Source organism: Phocoena sinus, chromosome 11 (genome assembly GCF_008692025.1).
Source record: "Phocoena sinus isolate mPhoSin1 chromosome 11, mPhoSin1.pri, whole genome shotgun sequence".
NCBI lineage: Eukaryota > Metazoa > Chordata > Mammalia > Artiodactyla > Phocoenidae > Phocoena > Phocoena sinus.
The window spans coordinates 32,036,491-32,049,437 of record NC_045773.1 but is presented as its reverse complement, the minus strand read 5'-3'; the positions used below and the strand labels follow the sequence as shown (position 1 = coordinate 32,049,437).

Below are 12,947 nucleotides of genomic sequence, written 5' to 3'. Positions count from 1 at the left end.
TGAGTACTTATTATTCCTCAGATATAAAACTTATCTTTGTAGTAAACATGAAATAGTTTATCCATATGACTTACTTGAAATATTTTAAAATATATTTTCCAATTTTAAAAACTTGCTTACTATATGCATGTGTTAATATATAAGATGATGCACAGTGAAATTTAAGTGTAGTTTCTTCAGTGGCTCTATGCCCAGTAGAAATCATTGTAAACTACAACCTATTTTTACACAGATGGAAATAATCCTTTGTTTTTTACTTAACTATGTATCTTGGTGATTGTTTATATGATTCACTCTAAGTATTTTGTGTGTATGTGTTTCTGTTGTTCAACCTCCCATTCCCACACCCTCTTGCCCCAGATAAGTTTCTTTAAGATGGGTTCTGAAAATCTCAATGACCAACTGGAAGAATTCTTAACTAATATTGGAACAAGTGTACAGAAGTAAGTATTTTCTTCCTTAAAATTGAAAATGAAGTTATAAGAATGATAAGTTAACAGCTAAATACCATAATCTAAAAATATTTACCACTTAATTTCTGAGGGGCGATTTTCCCTGCCGTGAGAGTGTTTCTCGAGTGGCTCGTGGATGCTTCTTGGTTTTCTCACCATCTTTTCCACAGAATTTGAACTCTGAATTTCATAACAGTGTCAAATCTGATGGTATTTTATTGATTGTAACTAGGTTTTATGTCTGAATACAACAGACACATAATAATTATCCATAAGTGAATTATCTTCACAGTTATCTGAATTGTAGGGGATGGATGGGAGAGTACTAAATGAATCTTGCTTTGCAAACCATGAGAGATTAAAGAGACAGAGAAAGTAGGTCTAATCAGGTTCGAAGTCTGAGCAGTGATGTGGTTAATCTGCGATATGGAGGGAGATGAAAATGATTGTTTTAAACGCACAGGGCAGAGCAGTTTGAAAATTCCTCCAGAGTATGAGTCATTCAGTGTGGCTTCATTAGTTTTGGAATTTGGTATTGTTACCAAATATCTAAGTTTCAAATAAAATGTAAAGCTGCTTTATAACACGCCACTTTAACCACCCATGCCACTGCTGTTCTCTTTAGGAAAATATATACAGAACAAATATACAGATAAATAAGATTGGTAAGGAGTTCTTTGTCTGTTGTAGTTGGTAGTAAATAATCTGTTCCCTCTGTTAGTGTTCGCAGGGAAATGGACAGTGATGTAGAGACCATGCAGCAGACAATAGAGGATTTGGAAGTAGCCAGTGACCCCTTGTATGTGCCTGACCCAGATCCCACAAAATTTCCTGTTAATCGAAACTTAACCCGAAAGGCTGGATACCTTAATGCTAGGAAGTAAGAAAACTATTGTTATTTTCGTATATTGTGTATCAATTAAGGTAATAGCAAGTGAATATAATAAATGATATCTCCAAACTGTTCTGATTTTACTAAATGTTGAAACTTTTTACTAATACCACTATTAGTATTTATGCCAACTTTTTGACAGATGAGGTACATGAATAATTTTCAAAAGTAAAATTCTATTTAGATATTTATCAAATGATTTAGAATTATTTTAAAAAGTGAAACCAATTTGAGTTTAAATAAATCTAGCATAACATGTGAATGCTATTAAATATCATTATCATACTTTAAAATATATGTAATTACACCATCAAGTCAAATTTTAGTTTTTACCTGAAGATAGGATAAAGCAAGTTAACTCTAGCAGTAAAATAAATTCTTTTGTTTTGAATTTATTCCCTTGAAATACAGTTGGACTGTATTTTATGGAGCATCATAACAGCTGTAATTTGATCATTTCCAGCCTTGTTTTGGAAATATATACATGCAGAATCACACAAGTGGGTCAGTTTATGTGAATTTATTTTAGAGACTGAAAACCTGATGTTTATATTTTCTACGCACCTTGGTGCCTTTTTGCAAGGTGGTTCTTTGTGATGTGCTTTACCTTTATCTTGTGTCTGGCTGATGGTGGGATTTTAGGTGTGTTGTTATTAAAGAGTGAATGTACTTTCTTCATTTAGTAAAACAGGCTTGGTGTCATCTACCTGGGACAGACAGTTTTACTTCACACAGGGTGGAAACCTAATGAGTCAGGCCCGTGGGGACGTAGCAGGAGGCCTGGCCATGGACATAGACAACTGTTCAGTAATGGCTGTGGACTGTGAAGACAGGCGATACTGTTTTCAGATCACTTCTTTTGATGGCAAAAAGTTAGTATTTTTCCCTACTATTAAAAAAAATCTGTCATATTTTAAACTACTGAAATGTAGGATAATTCCTTTTCACTTGGACGTTGTACACATATGTTAAAATTATTATGTATTAAGATAATTTTCTTTTTAATCTTGTAGAAATTAGTTGAATTTTCCTTTTTGACTTAGATAAATGATGTCTTAATATTTTGAGGTTGTCAAAGCAAGTTTATGTGGTAAACACCTGGGATTTCATGTTAAGAGACTGGTCACTGAAAATCCAGCATGGTATGGGGAAGGTAGCACAAGCTAATGGAAAGAGCTCCAAACTTGGGGTCAGAAAGTTCAAATTCTGGATCCACTACCTACTTTGCAGTGTTAGACAAGTTACCTGACCTCTCTGAGCTTCATTTTTCTACATGTAAAATGGAGGTGGTGGGGTCCTTCATTTCTATTTTGTGAATTGTTATGTAGAATAGAAATCTAACACATGTAATGTGCCTAGCATGTAGTAGGTGCTAATAATAATATTTTTAAATGTTAATCACATATTTCTGATCAAATTAATTATTTAGGCCATTAATGTTTACGTGCCATTTTTTAAACTTCTATTACCTTTGCATTAAACAAGAATCCCATAGAGCAGCTTTTAAAACAAATTTTTGAGAAGCACAGAACAATACAAAAAGATGTATGAAAAAAAGCTATAATCTCATTAACCAGAAGCAATAATTAACTTTTTGGTCACTGCCTTACAGTTTTTATTTTTTATTCTAAGTACATTTTTTAAATAGCTGAGGAAATACTGAATGTTTATTTCATATTCCTTCTATAAACAAACAATGAATGTCAATTACTGTGTGTCATTTATCACACTGGATGTTGGGAGTCCCTTTGTTCATTTGTCAAAATTACCAAACTGTTAACGTTACTGGATGTATTTACATTTTTGTATTTCCAGTGTTTTGCTATAATGCTTAACATGATTTCCCATTTCACATTCCTGGTGTGATTCAAAATTAGTGAAAAAAAATTTTTTCTAACGCTTAAAATATTAACATCTATAGAAAAGCTACATATCCCTATGTTAGTGATTAATATGTTGAAAAGTTTTACTTAACCATATTCAAGGAAAAATAATAAATAATGAAGTAAAATTAGTATTTTCTATTAGGACCACTGATTTATGTTTGAAATATATATGGTAAGTGTCAGAAAGTTGAAATGCATTGTCTTAGTGTCAATGTACCTTTGTTATAGGCTGCCTTCTGAAAACCAGCACATTTCTTTTTTGGTACATCTTGGCATAGATAGACAAAGTCAAGAGTTGTTAAAATCTGAGTCCTGATACCTCTGATAGTCTCCTTTCCTTAAGATACTGGTTGGTTATGTGTTTTCTCTTTGTTTCATACTGATGTGTATCTTTAAAGATAAAAATTTCTCACTCATGTTAAAAGTACTTTAGAAAAAAGTTGACTGTCAAACTTTTTCTCCTTTTTTTTCAGGTCTTCAATTTTGCAAGCAGAGAGTAAAAAAGACCATGAAGAGGTAAAGTTTTATCTACTTAATTTCTTCAGCATCATCTTAAGATATTTTTCTGATGACAAAACATATTGATGTGTTCATTATAGAAATTTGGAAAATCCTAGTTAATTACAAATCTTTTTTTCAAAAAAGTCTATTGTCCTCAAGCAACATTCTTAAGTTTCACATGGAATTTTACAACTGGACCTATAAGGAGAGACCTTAGAGATCATTTCTTGCTGTCTTTTTAAAAGCTCAAATTCAGAGATGACCTTGTGACTGCTGCTTTCTGGCAGGCTGTTAGTATCATGAGGCGAGTTTAATCTACTCCCTTCTCTTACCAACTCTCTGAGACAGTATTTGCTGCATTAAGAACATAGTGGCAGATGTAGCATGGCAGGAAGCAACTAAAGCTTAAAACCTTGGGGAAATGAAAGACAGAAAAACAAAAATTTGGGAGTGTTTGTTCTTCCTCGTGAGTCTTTTGTTTTTGGCTCCATTTTTACTTGTCGTTCACCAAATATGGAAGGTAAGTTGTTATTATATAATTGTGCTGGTAAAAGACAAGTTTAGAAATTATGTAGAGATCAACTTTTATTTACTTCTTATGGAAAAGAGTAGGTATTAAAACGTGCTTCTGGTCTCTGAGGAATACAGACATATGGCTGTTCTTTGCAGGGTTTACCAAACAAAATATTAGGTTAGCTTTGTAAGGCTCCTCAGGCACTGGAATACTTGAGAGTGAAGCAGAGGATGTGGGGCAGAGAGTGTTTTCTGTGTTATTTATAAACCTGAAAGGGAAGTATGTAAAATACGTTCACAAGGAATATATTTAGCTCTTAACTTTTTTTACATTGGTATTAATCATGGTATCTGAGTCCAGACTGTCTTATTTGGTGGAGATTAGAGGGGGGTGTGATATAAAAAGATAAATATAGACTATCAAATTACAGTTTAACATGATAGCTATATTTTTTATTTCCTTGTATGAAATAAATCTGGGATTTAAAAATAACAAATCTGTTCAGTGTTCTGTTATACCTTCATATGTTGTACATATATATGCTTTTGTATATAGGAAGGTATTTATCTCATAAGAAAGATTATATGTTATTTCTTCTAGTGAAACTTCTGTCAGTTAAATATTAAACATTCTCTTTTAGAAGGGAAGCATTGTAGAAAAAAATATTAATCGTATTTTTCTATTTTCCCTCTTGCAGTGGATCTGTACAATAAATAACATATCTAAACAGATATATTTAAGTGAAAACCCAGAGGTAATATTTTTATTTTATGTATCCAGATATGGCAAAATTGAATAATTCTGTGGCTTATATGGCTTTTATTGTATTTTCTCAAGTTCTGTAATCTTTTAATTTGCCCTTGAATGGGCAGCTTTCACATATCATGAATAGAATGAGTATCTGGTCTTCCTAGAACAGTAAATTATTTCAGAACGTACTGAAATCAGTCAACCAACAAATGTAAGTAGACATCAACCTTGTGTTTAGCACCATGTTGAGCACCATGGAAAAAGGGGATATAGAAGAAAAATAGGCCATGGCCTCTGCCCTCCAGGAGCTTATGTATGTGGGAAGAAAAAACTAAAACTTTAAGTAACATTTCATATAAATTGAAAGTGTATGGTGATGACTGAAAGCTTAAGATTTCATAATATTAAGATCAGTATGGATTTTAGTTTTAGAGAAAACTCTGTGGAGATGGCAGAAACCTGAGCTAGGTAGGATTTGTCCAGATTTTGAGGAAGTTTGTGAAATTAGTTGTATAATTAGAATTGAAGGGTCTTGTTGGAGAATAATAGAAAACTGAAATGTGCATACAAATCACCTGGGGACCTTGTTAAAATGCATATTACGTTTCAGTAGGTCTGGGGTGAGGCAGCCTGAACTCTCAAGTTTTGCCAGTTATGCTTTGAGTAGTGGGTATCAAATCACATGAACTCAGCAGTGTAGACAGAGTTGTAGATGCAGTCCAAACATGCAGGCAGAACCCGGGGTGCAGAGAACTCTGGAAGGACCAGTGAGTCCTAACTGCAGTGTAGCTGGGAAAAGACTTGGTTTAAGAGAGGAGCCATCTGACCTCTGCCAGTCTTGGTAGGCCCTGCTAGGCTGTGAACCCGGCTGCCTCCCAGGGCTGTTTGGGGCTGATGGGAGGCTGGGGGTGGGGGTTACGGTTTCAGTTGAGGCAGATCGGGGCTAATTTCTCTAGGAAGCCCTACCCTTCTAAGTCTTAAACTGTTGTTGGTGTAGCAGTTAATTAGACAGGACTGTTGGGGGACATGTAGGAGGCCATTATAGTTTAGGCACAAATTGAGGGTCTGAACATGGTGGTAACCTGAGGGAAGAGAGAAGAATGAATCATAGAAACAGGTAAAAAGAAATTGGCTGGACTAGTTAGTAACTGACGGATGTAAAGGATGAAGAAACCGACCAACATAAAGGATGAAGGAGATAAAGATGACTTCCACGTTTTAAGCCCAAATGAAGGGAAGAACAATTTGGAAAAGAAGAGTTCTGTTTTTACCATAATGGTTTTGAGGTGCCATCCAAGACACATATGATTTGGATGCCTAGGAAAAAAGTTTTGAACTAAAGAAGCAAAATCTCATGACCTGAAAAATATTAGTTATTTCTGTTAGTTTTATAATGATCTAATGAGTTTAATCTAAGAATATCAGTGCTAACTGTAGAGAAGTCTTCTGCTTTTAGTAACTTGATCTCCTGCCAAACTTGCTTTTTCTTTCTGTTATGTCACTTGGGAATAACAAAAAATTAAAATGCAAATTAGATGACTTGTTAATACCTAAGGAATACAAAGGGAATATAGTGTTTGGATTTGAATAAGTCAGGCTTACTGTACTCTCCTGCCAATTATCAGAAGTCAGAGTTTTAATATTTTCCAGATTATCCAGAATTATTTTATTTATATTAATGAGAGGAAATTTTGATCAATTTGTGGCATTGTCTTTATACTTTTGCTAAGACACAGAAGTGCAAAAATGTTTTGTGATTATTTTTTCTAATGTACATGCTATTTTATTTAGCTTGTGTTTTAAATAATGTTTTAAATTATTTAATAAGTTTTAAAATATTTCTTATGGAAAGCTTTTTTCAAATTTGGCTGAAAATATCCATGATAACTTTATTAATAAATACACAGATATTACTGAGCATAAATACATTCCGGAAAATCATGAAAACTTCAGGATCATGGTTATAAAATACTTTAATATTTTGTGACTGTTTCCTACTCCTTTTAAATTTCTTTATTTAGCAAATTTGAGTGCCCATATGCTAGGCACTGTACTAGGCGCTAGCAATACAAACCTTAATCTAAAAAAAATTTGATAGTTAAAATTTAAAGAAAAAATATTTCCTATTATGTATATTCGTAGAAAAAAATCAGATTTTCCCCCTAGATTTACAGGAAGTAAGAGGAAACTTAAGTTATAATGTTGTGAAGTTAATTATGTGTCTTAATTCTAAGACAAGAGAATGTGGAACAACTTTAGTAACTTCAATTTACATTTTAAGTGTAACTCAGGGACATTCTGACAGTTCAGCGAGTTATATTTAAACTTTTGGTTTTCTTGCTTTACTAATTCATCCTTTTTTAAAAAAAAATAGGAAACTGCTGCACGGGTAAATCAGTCAGCTTTGGAAGCTGTCACTCCTTCCCCGTCTTTCCAGCAGAGGCACGAGAGCCTGCGGCCAGCAGGGTGAGTTACCAGTCTCTGGGCTCTTTAAAGAACTATATGGGCTATTGAAAGTGTTAGCAAACACTTTGATTTTAGCAGTGCTAGTTACATTAGTACGAAATAGTTCTAGAAAATGTATTTCAAATCAGTAAATTTACCAGCAAGAGTGCTAAATAAATGATGATTCCAAATTTCCCTTGTGTTTATCTCTAGGTTAAAGTGATTTACGTTTCTGAGTTTAGTAATTGGAAAGAAAAAGTCTTTTGATAAAGTCTTTTGACAAAGTAGCTGTGATTTGGGATTGTGTTTATTAAAATTTGTTCTCATCGACTTATAAAATTGTATTTTCTTTTCTCATAGTTTAAGTGTTTAATTTCCAAAAGAGAAAACTAAATGCAATGCCTTCTTGTTTTCTTCTGTGCTTAGACAATCTTGGCCACTGACAGCTCGAACCAGCAGTTCAGGATCCATAGGATCTGAGTCCACAAATTTGGCTGCCCTCTCTCTAGATTCTCTCGTTGCTCCAGACACCCCAATACAGTTTGACATCATTTCTCCTGTGTGTGAAGATCAGCCTGGCCAGGCAAAAGCCTCTGGCCAGGGAGGCAGGTGGGTAATAGGAAGGTCTGTAGGGCTGTAAGGCTTATGAGCCAATTTCTACAGTTGAGAGCCATCTCTCATATACCTTGTGCATCAGCTATGTTTTACTTTCTTTGTTTAATTACCTAACAGAATTTTGATAGTTGAAGAAGAATCATGCAGGCTTTTCTCTGTTTTTTGCCTCAGTTAAATGAGTTAAGATAATTTAGTTTTAAAAATACTCAATTCTGAATTGTTTATCAGATCTACTTCTAAGGTATTTACTCTTAAAATTACAGAAGAAAGTTGACAGTCCTATTTTTACATCATGACAATATTTTTTTTTTTTTTTTTTTTTTTGCGTTACGCGGGCCTCTCAATGCTGTGGCCTCTTCCGTTGCGGAGCACAGGCTCCGGACGCGCAGGCCCAGCGGCCATGGCTCACGGGCCCAGCCGCCCCGCGGCACGCGGGATCCTCCCGGACCGGGGCACGAACCCGTGTCCCCTGCATCGGCAGGCGGACTCTCAACCACTGCGCCACCAGGGAAGCATGACAATATTTTTTAAATTCTTGAGAGTCATACATGTGCTACAGGTTCATTAGAAAACGTTATCTAGGGGACTTCCCTAGTGGTCCAGTGGGTAGGACTCTGTGCTTCCAATGCAGGGGGCCTGGCTTCGATCCCTGTTTGGGGAACTAGATCCCGCATGCATGCCACAACTAAGAAGTCCACATGATGCAACTAAGAAACCCGCATGCCGCAACTAAAAAAAAAAAAAAAGTTATCTTGTGTCAGAATAAGAAATCTCCAGGAAGGAACTAAAACATTGTCATGCTATGAATTATTAATGAATTATCTTTTGTTTATATAATGAGAAATCCTTGTCAAAGCAGTTAAAATTTTTCTTTGGCTATGGATGAAGGAAACGTGGCTTAAGGCAAATCATTTATTAAGTAGGTGGGGCACCTAATAAACTGATAATGTAGTAATTTGGATATACCTGGCTGTGACCAAGAAAAGATAATTTACTCTTGATCACAGAAATATACTTAGCATTTGATATGATAGGTCAGACATGTATTAGGGAGATCAATTTCATGTTATCTTAAAGCCAGTGTTATTTTAGAACCACTTAGCTCTCTGTTTGTCTATAAAACCTACTTTAGATTGTACTTTTCTTCCTTCGTTGTGGGTGTGTCATGAGCCATGCACACTAAGGAGGGAGGTAGCTTCCATCTCTAGTTAGCTTTTCTTCTTGCATTCTGTTACGTATGTCTTGAGAAATACAGGTTTAAAACTAGAAAATGTTCAAATTATCTTAGTTAACTTGCGACATGTACTTAGAGGACCTAAAAAAAGGTTTTTTACAATCCAAGGAAATTCCTGGCATTTTTCTCATGTACCTAAAGTTGAAGCTAAATTAGCCATTCCTCTGTCCTACTTTATTTAAATTCAAGAACTTTTGCAACATGTTTTATTATAATGTTGATTTTTGTGTGTTTATGGCTAAACATGCAATCTGTCCACATCTTCTAAATATAGCAACTTTGAGTTCAGCCTATTAACTTAGTGTGAGGGCAGAGGCCTTCATCACAAGTTAGTTGGTCATCAGTAGTGTTCCTTAACAGGAAGGGGTATTTTGGAGCTTTTTTAAAATGTGTGTACAAGGTTTTGTGACTTTTAGTTTTTAACCCTGGGTTCAATGATTGAGATTCCTTCCATGTGGCTCATGGTAACTGACCTCTGGTTCATAATTTTTTAAAATACTTTTCAGGCGTACAAATCCATTTGGAGAATCTGGAGGAGGTACAAAATCTGAAACTGAAGGTAAAACAAGTGTAGTATTCTTATATTTTAGAAATTCTCAGAGCAGTAAACTGTGTGAAGAATTTGATGTTTACATTTGTTTTGCTGTATGCTGTTTTAATGGTATCTGTACTTCACAGTTTTCTCTTTTCACTCATAGTACACTTAAATAACAGAACTTTATCAAACTTAAGATTTCATTATTCACACAAAATTATAGATTATGATACTTTTGACCTCATAGTCAAATTTTCATTCCATAAGATATCCTTTGACCTTTTCCTAACAGCTGTTTTCTTCTGGTTTTGGAGCATAACTTTTTTTTTCTTTTTCCCATAGCTATTTACTTTGATATAATTTCAGACTTACAGAAAAGCTGTAAGCATAGTAAAAGGAATTCTTTTTAACTCAGAAGTACCAATTGCCAAAGCATAACCTTTTGCTCTTTGAGTTTGAGATCTTAATTTTTCTATAAGATGAACACTGTAGTTAGGAGTTATTTCTAAATGCTTCTGCTGTGTTGAATTTTTCATTGGAAAACCTAAAGAAAGCAGTGTATTTTATTCCTTAGGAAAAGAAATTTGGGATTTAAAAATACATAATGTACCTTGTTTTGTTGTAGATTCTATTCTTCATCAGTTGTTTATTGTCCGATTCCTTGGTTCTATGGAGGTGAAATCAGATGACAATCCAGATGTTGTTTATGAAACAATGCGCCAAATCTTAGCTGCCCGGGCCATCCACAACATCTTTCGTATGACAGAATCACATTTATTAGTCTCTTGTGATTGTTTAAAGTAAGTAGTAACCTGTCCCTCAAAAAACTGTAGGAAAAAATGTTTCCATAACTTTAGCCTAATTAAAATTTGTCTCCCAAATTTTTAATTATTATTATAGGTTAATTGATCCACAGACACAAGTTACAAGGCTCATGGTGAGTTCTGCAATGTTTAAAGCTTTATGTTAAGTCTCTTTGTACATATACACATCTTACATCTTTATAATAATCCTGATTCTGTATATTCAGATATGGTAGCATGAATTATGATTGGTCTTTAGGGTGTTATAATTGAGTCTATGGCTATCTCTACAAAAAAGTTGTAACATTCCATGTAATTTAAAGAATCAATGCAATCTGGTGTGATACTTAGTATTTATATTTAGCCCTCAGTTAGGAAGCATATATCATACACTAAAGAAACTAAAAAGTAAATTAAGGGATTAAAAGGCCAACATGATTGGGTTTGTTTTATAATTATCTGTTTTGAAATAGCTGCAGGCATGTGCTTCTATTTAATCATTTAATAATATAGACCATTTTTGTTACTGAATTTGAATTTGTAAAATGTGTTAATGACTAATAAAACAAATTCAGTATTCAACAACCTTTTAATTTCCTGACAATCCAAACCAAATATGACATTGTTTGTTCTTGGATTACCATTCGGTTAAGAAAAACAATTGACTCTAATGTTCTATTTAGGATATTAAACAACTTAGTACATGAGTTTGTCATATATAAGAGGGCTGTTTTAATGGTTTGAAAAATTTCATGTTTGCTTCTGATGTTTTCTGTGGCAGTTTCCATTACCCAGTGTAGTTTTGTATGCTACACACCAGGAAAATAAGAGACTTTTTGGATTTGTTCTTCGGACATCAGGAGGGAGAAGTGAAAGTAATCTGTCATCAGTCTGCTATATATTTGAATCAAACAATGAGGGTGAAAAGGTATGTGGCTTTTCAAAATGTGTTTGTTGTGAAATACATGTCATAGTCAAAGTTCTTACTAAGATTTCTGGAGAAAAACTCCCAAACTTTGCCTAGTCCAACTGAGTTGCTTGACCAAAGCCTCTTGTTTTGAGGAGAGCTGAGCTGATAGGTTGGGCCATCTGACTCCACAAACCTGTATCTTCCTGGCCATTGATAGCTGTTGCAATCTTATGGCTTTGTTAACTTATCCTGGGAATGCAAAATATTCCCATAATCAGCCATTTCCAAATGTCTTCATCTTAGAGTAGCAGCAGCAGCTGCTTGCTTTCTTCTTTGCAACTTTACCATCTCAGTAATGAATCTGAGATAACAAGAAGTGGGGTATGTGAAAGAGATGAGAGCCAGCAGTGGGAGCTCACAGACTCTGAAGAAAATACACAAAGGATTGGTTTTGGGACTGGAACATTCTTAAATCAGCTTTTGTTTGAAGCAGTGTATTAAAATGAGTTATAAAACTAGTTACATCAGCCATTTGGATACTTGATGTATAAGAACTGCCTGAGTTTTTCTTACTTGTTCCCCCTTTAGATTTGTGATTCTGTTGGACTGGCAAAACAGATAGCTTTGCATGCAGAACTGGTAAGAATCCAAGACACTTAATTATCCAAGAATGTTAACTAAAGTAATATAAGATCTTTCATATTAGCAAGTAAATAAAAATGATTTTGCTATGCAAGGTTAACAATAGATGCTATTGCTGATACATAGCATTTAGAATTTGGATAAATGGCTAACATTAGAATGTAAATTTTTGGTGTGCTTTCTCATATAAATGCAAATAATAATTTGAAAAGGTTACAAAGGTAATATTAATTGACAAGTTAAAATTTAAAGTTATTTCATATTTAATTCATTAGTTGTATTCATCTGGTCTTCAGGATCGCAGGGCATCAGAAAAACAAAAAGAAATAGAGAGAGTAAAAGAGAAGCAACAGAAAGAACTCAGTAAACAAAAACAAATTGAAAAGGTATGCAGTCCTAATGTCTAGATCTTCTCTGACTAGATATGATGTTTATGAAGTTTCCTTAATTCAGCACTGTGACTTTCATATTGGAATTTTCAAGTGAAGGTCTGTTTCTACTTGCTCAGCCACTTCATACATAACCAGATGATTCATAGCATAGTAGAAAAGGATGACATCTGTCTTCTTGGCTGTGCTGCACGGCTTGTGGGATCTTAGTTCCCCAACCAGGGATTGAACCGGGTCCCTTGTCTGAGAGAGCTCGGAGTCCCAACTACCGGACTGCCAGGGAATTCCTGACATCTGTCTTCTGATACAATGTTTACATTATAGTTATATTGACATGTAGTGTGACTTGCTATTTAGCAAACATACTACATATTCCAGA

At 34.4% G+C, this 12,947-nt stretch overlaps 1 protein-coding gene across 3 annotated transcripts in view; it reads left to right on the top strand.

Annotated features, from left to right (window-relative positions):
* The window catches only part of APPL1 (adaptor protein, phosphotyrosine interacting with PH domain and leucine zipper 1), a 31,763-nt gene that overhangs the window by 14,698 nt on the left and 4,118 nt on the right, over positions 1-12,947 (top strand). Inside the window, exons 9-21 of one of the 3 annotated variants that reach the window (XM_032648581.1) lie at positions 361-443; positions 1,174-1,332; positions 2,028-2,216; positions 3,704-3,746; positions 4,943-4,999; positions 7,370-7,461; positions 7,867-8,049; positions 9,796-9,848; positions 10,450-10,624; positions 10,725-10,761; positions 11,409-11,555; positions 12,126-12,176; positions 12,476-12,565. In XM_032648581.1, the coding sequence (XP_032504472.1) occupies positions 361-443; positions 1,174-1,332; positions 2,028-2,216; positions 3,704-3,746; positions 4,943-4,999; positions 7,370-7,461; positions 7,867-8,049; positions 9,796-9,848; positions 10,450-10,624; positions 10,725-10,761; positions 11,409-11,555; positions 12,126-12,176; positions 12,476-12,565 (1,359 nt within the window). Of the gene's footprint in view, positions 1-360; positions 444-1,173; positions 1,333-2,027; positions 2,217-3,703; positions 3,747-4,942; positions 5,000-7,369; positions 7,462-7,866; positions 8,050-9,795; positions 9,849-10,449; positions 10,625-10,724; positions 10,762-11,408; positions 11,556-12,125; positions 12,177-12,454; positions 12,566-12,947 lie in introns of all 3 variants that reach the window. The other 2 variants (XM_032648580.1, XM_032648582.1) reach the window with 2 other exon arrangements.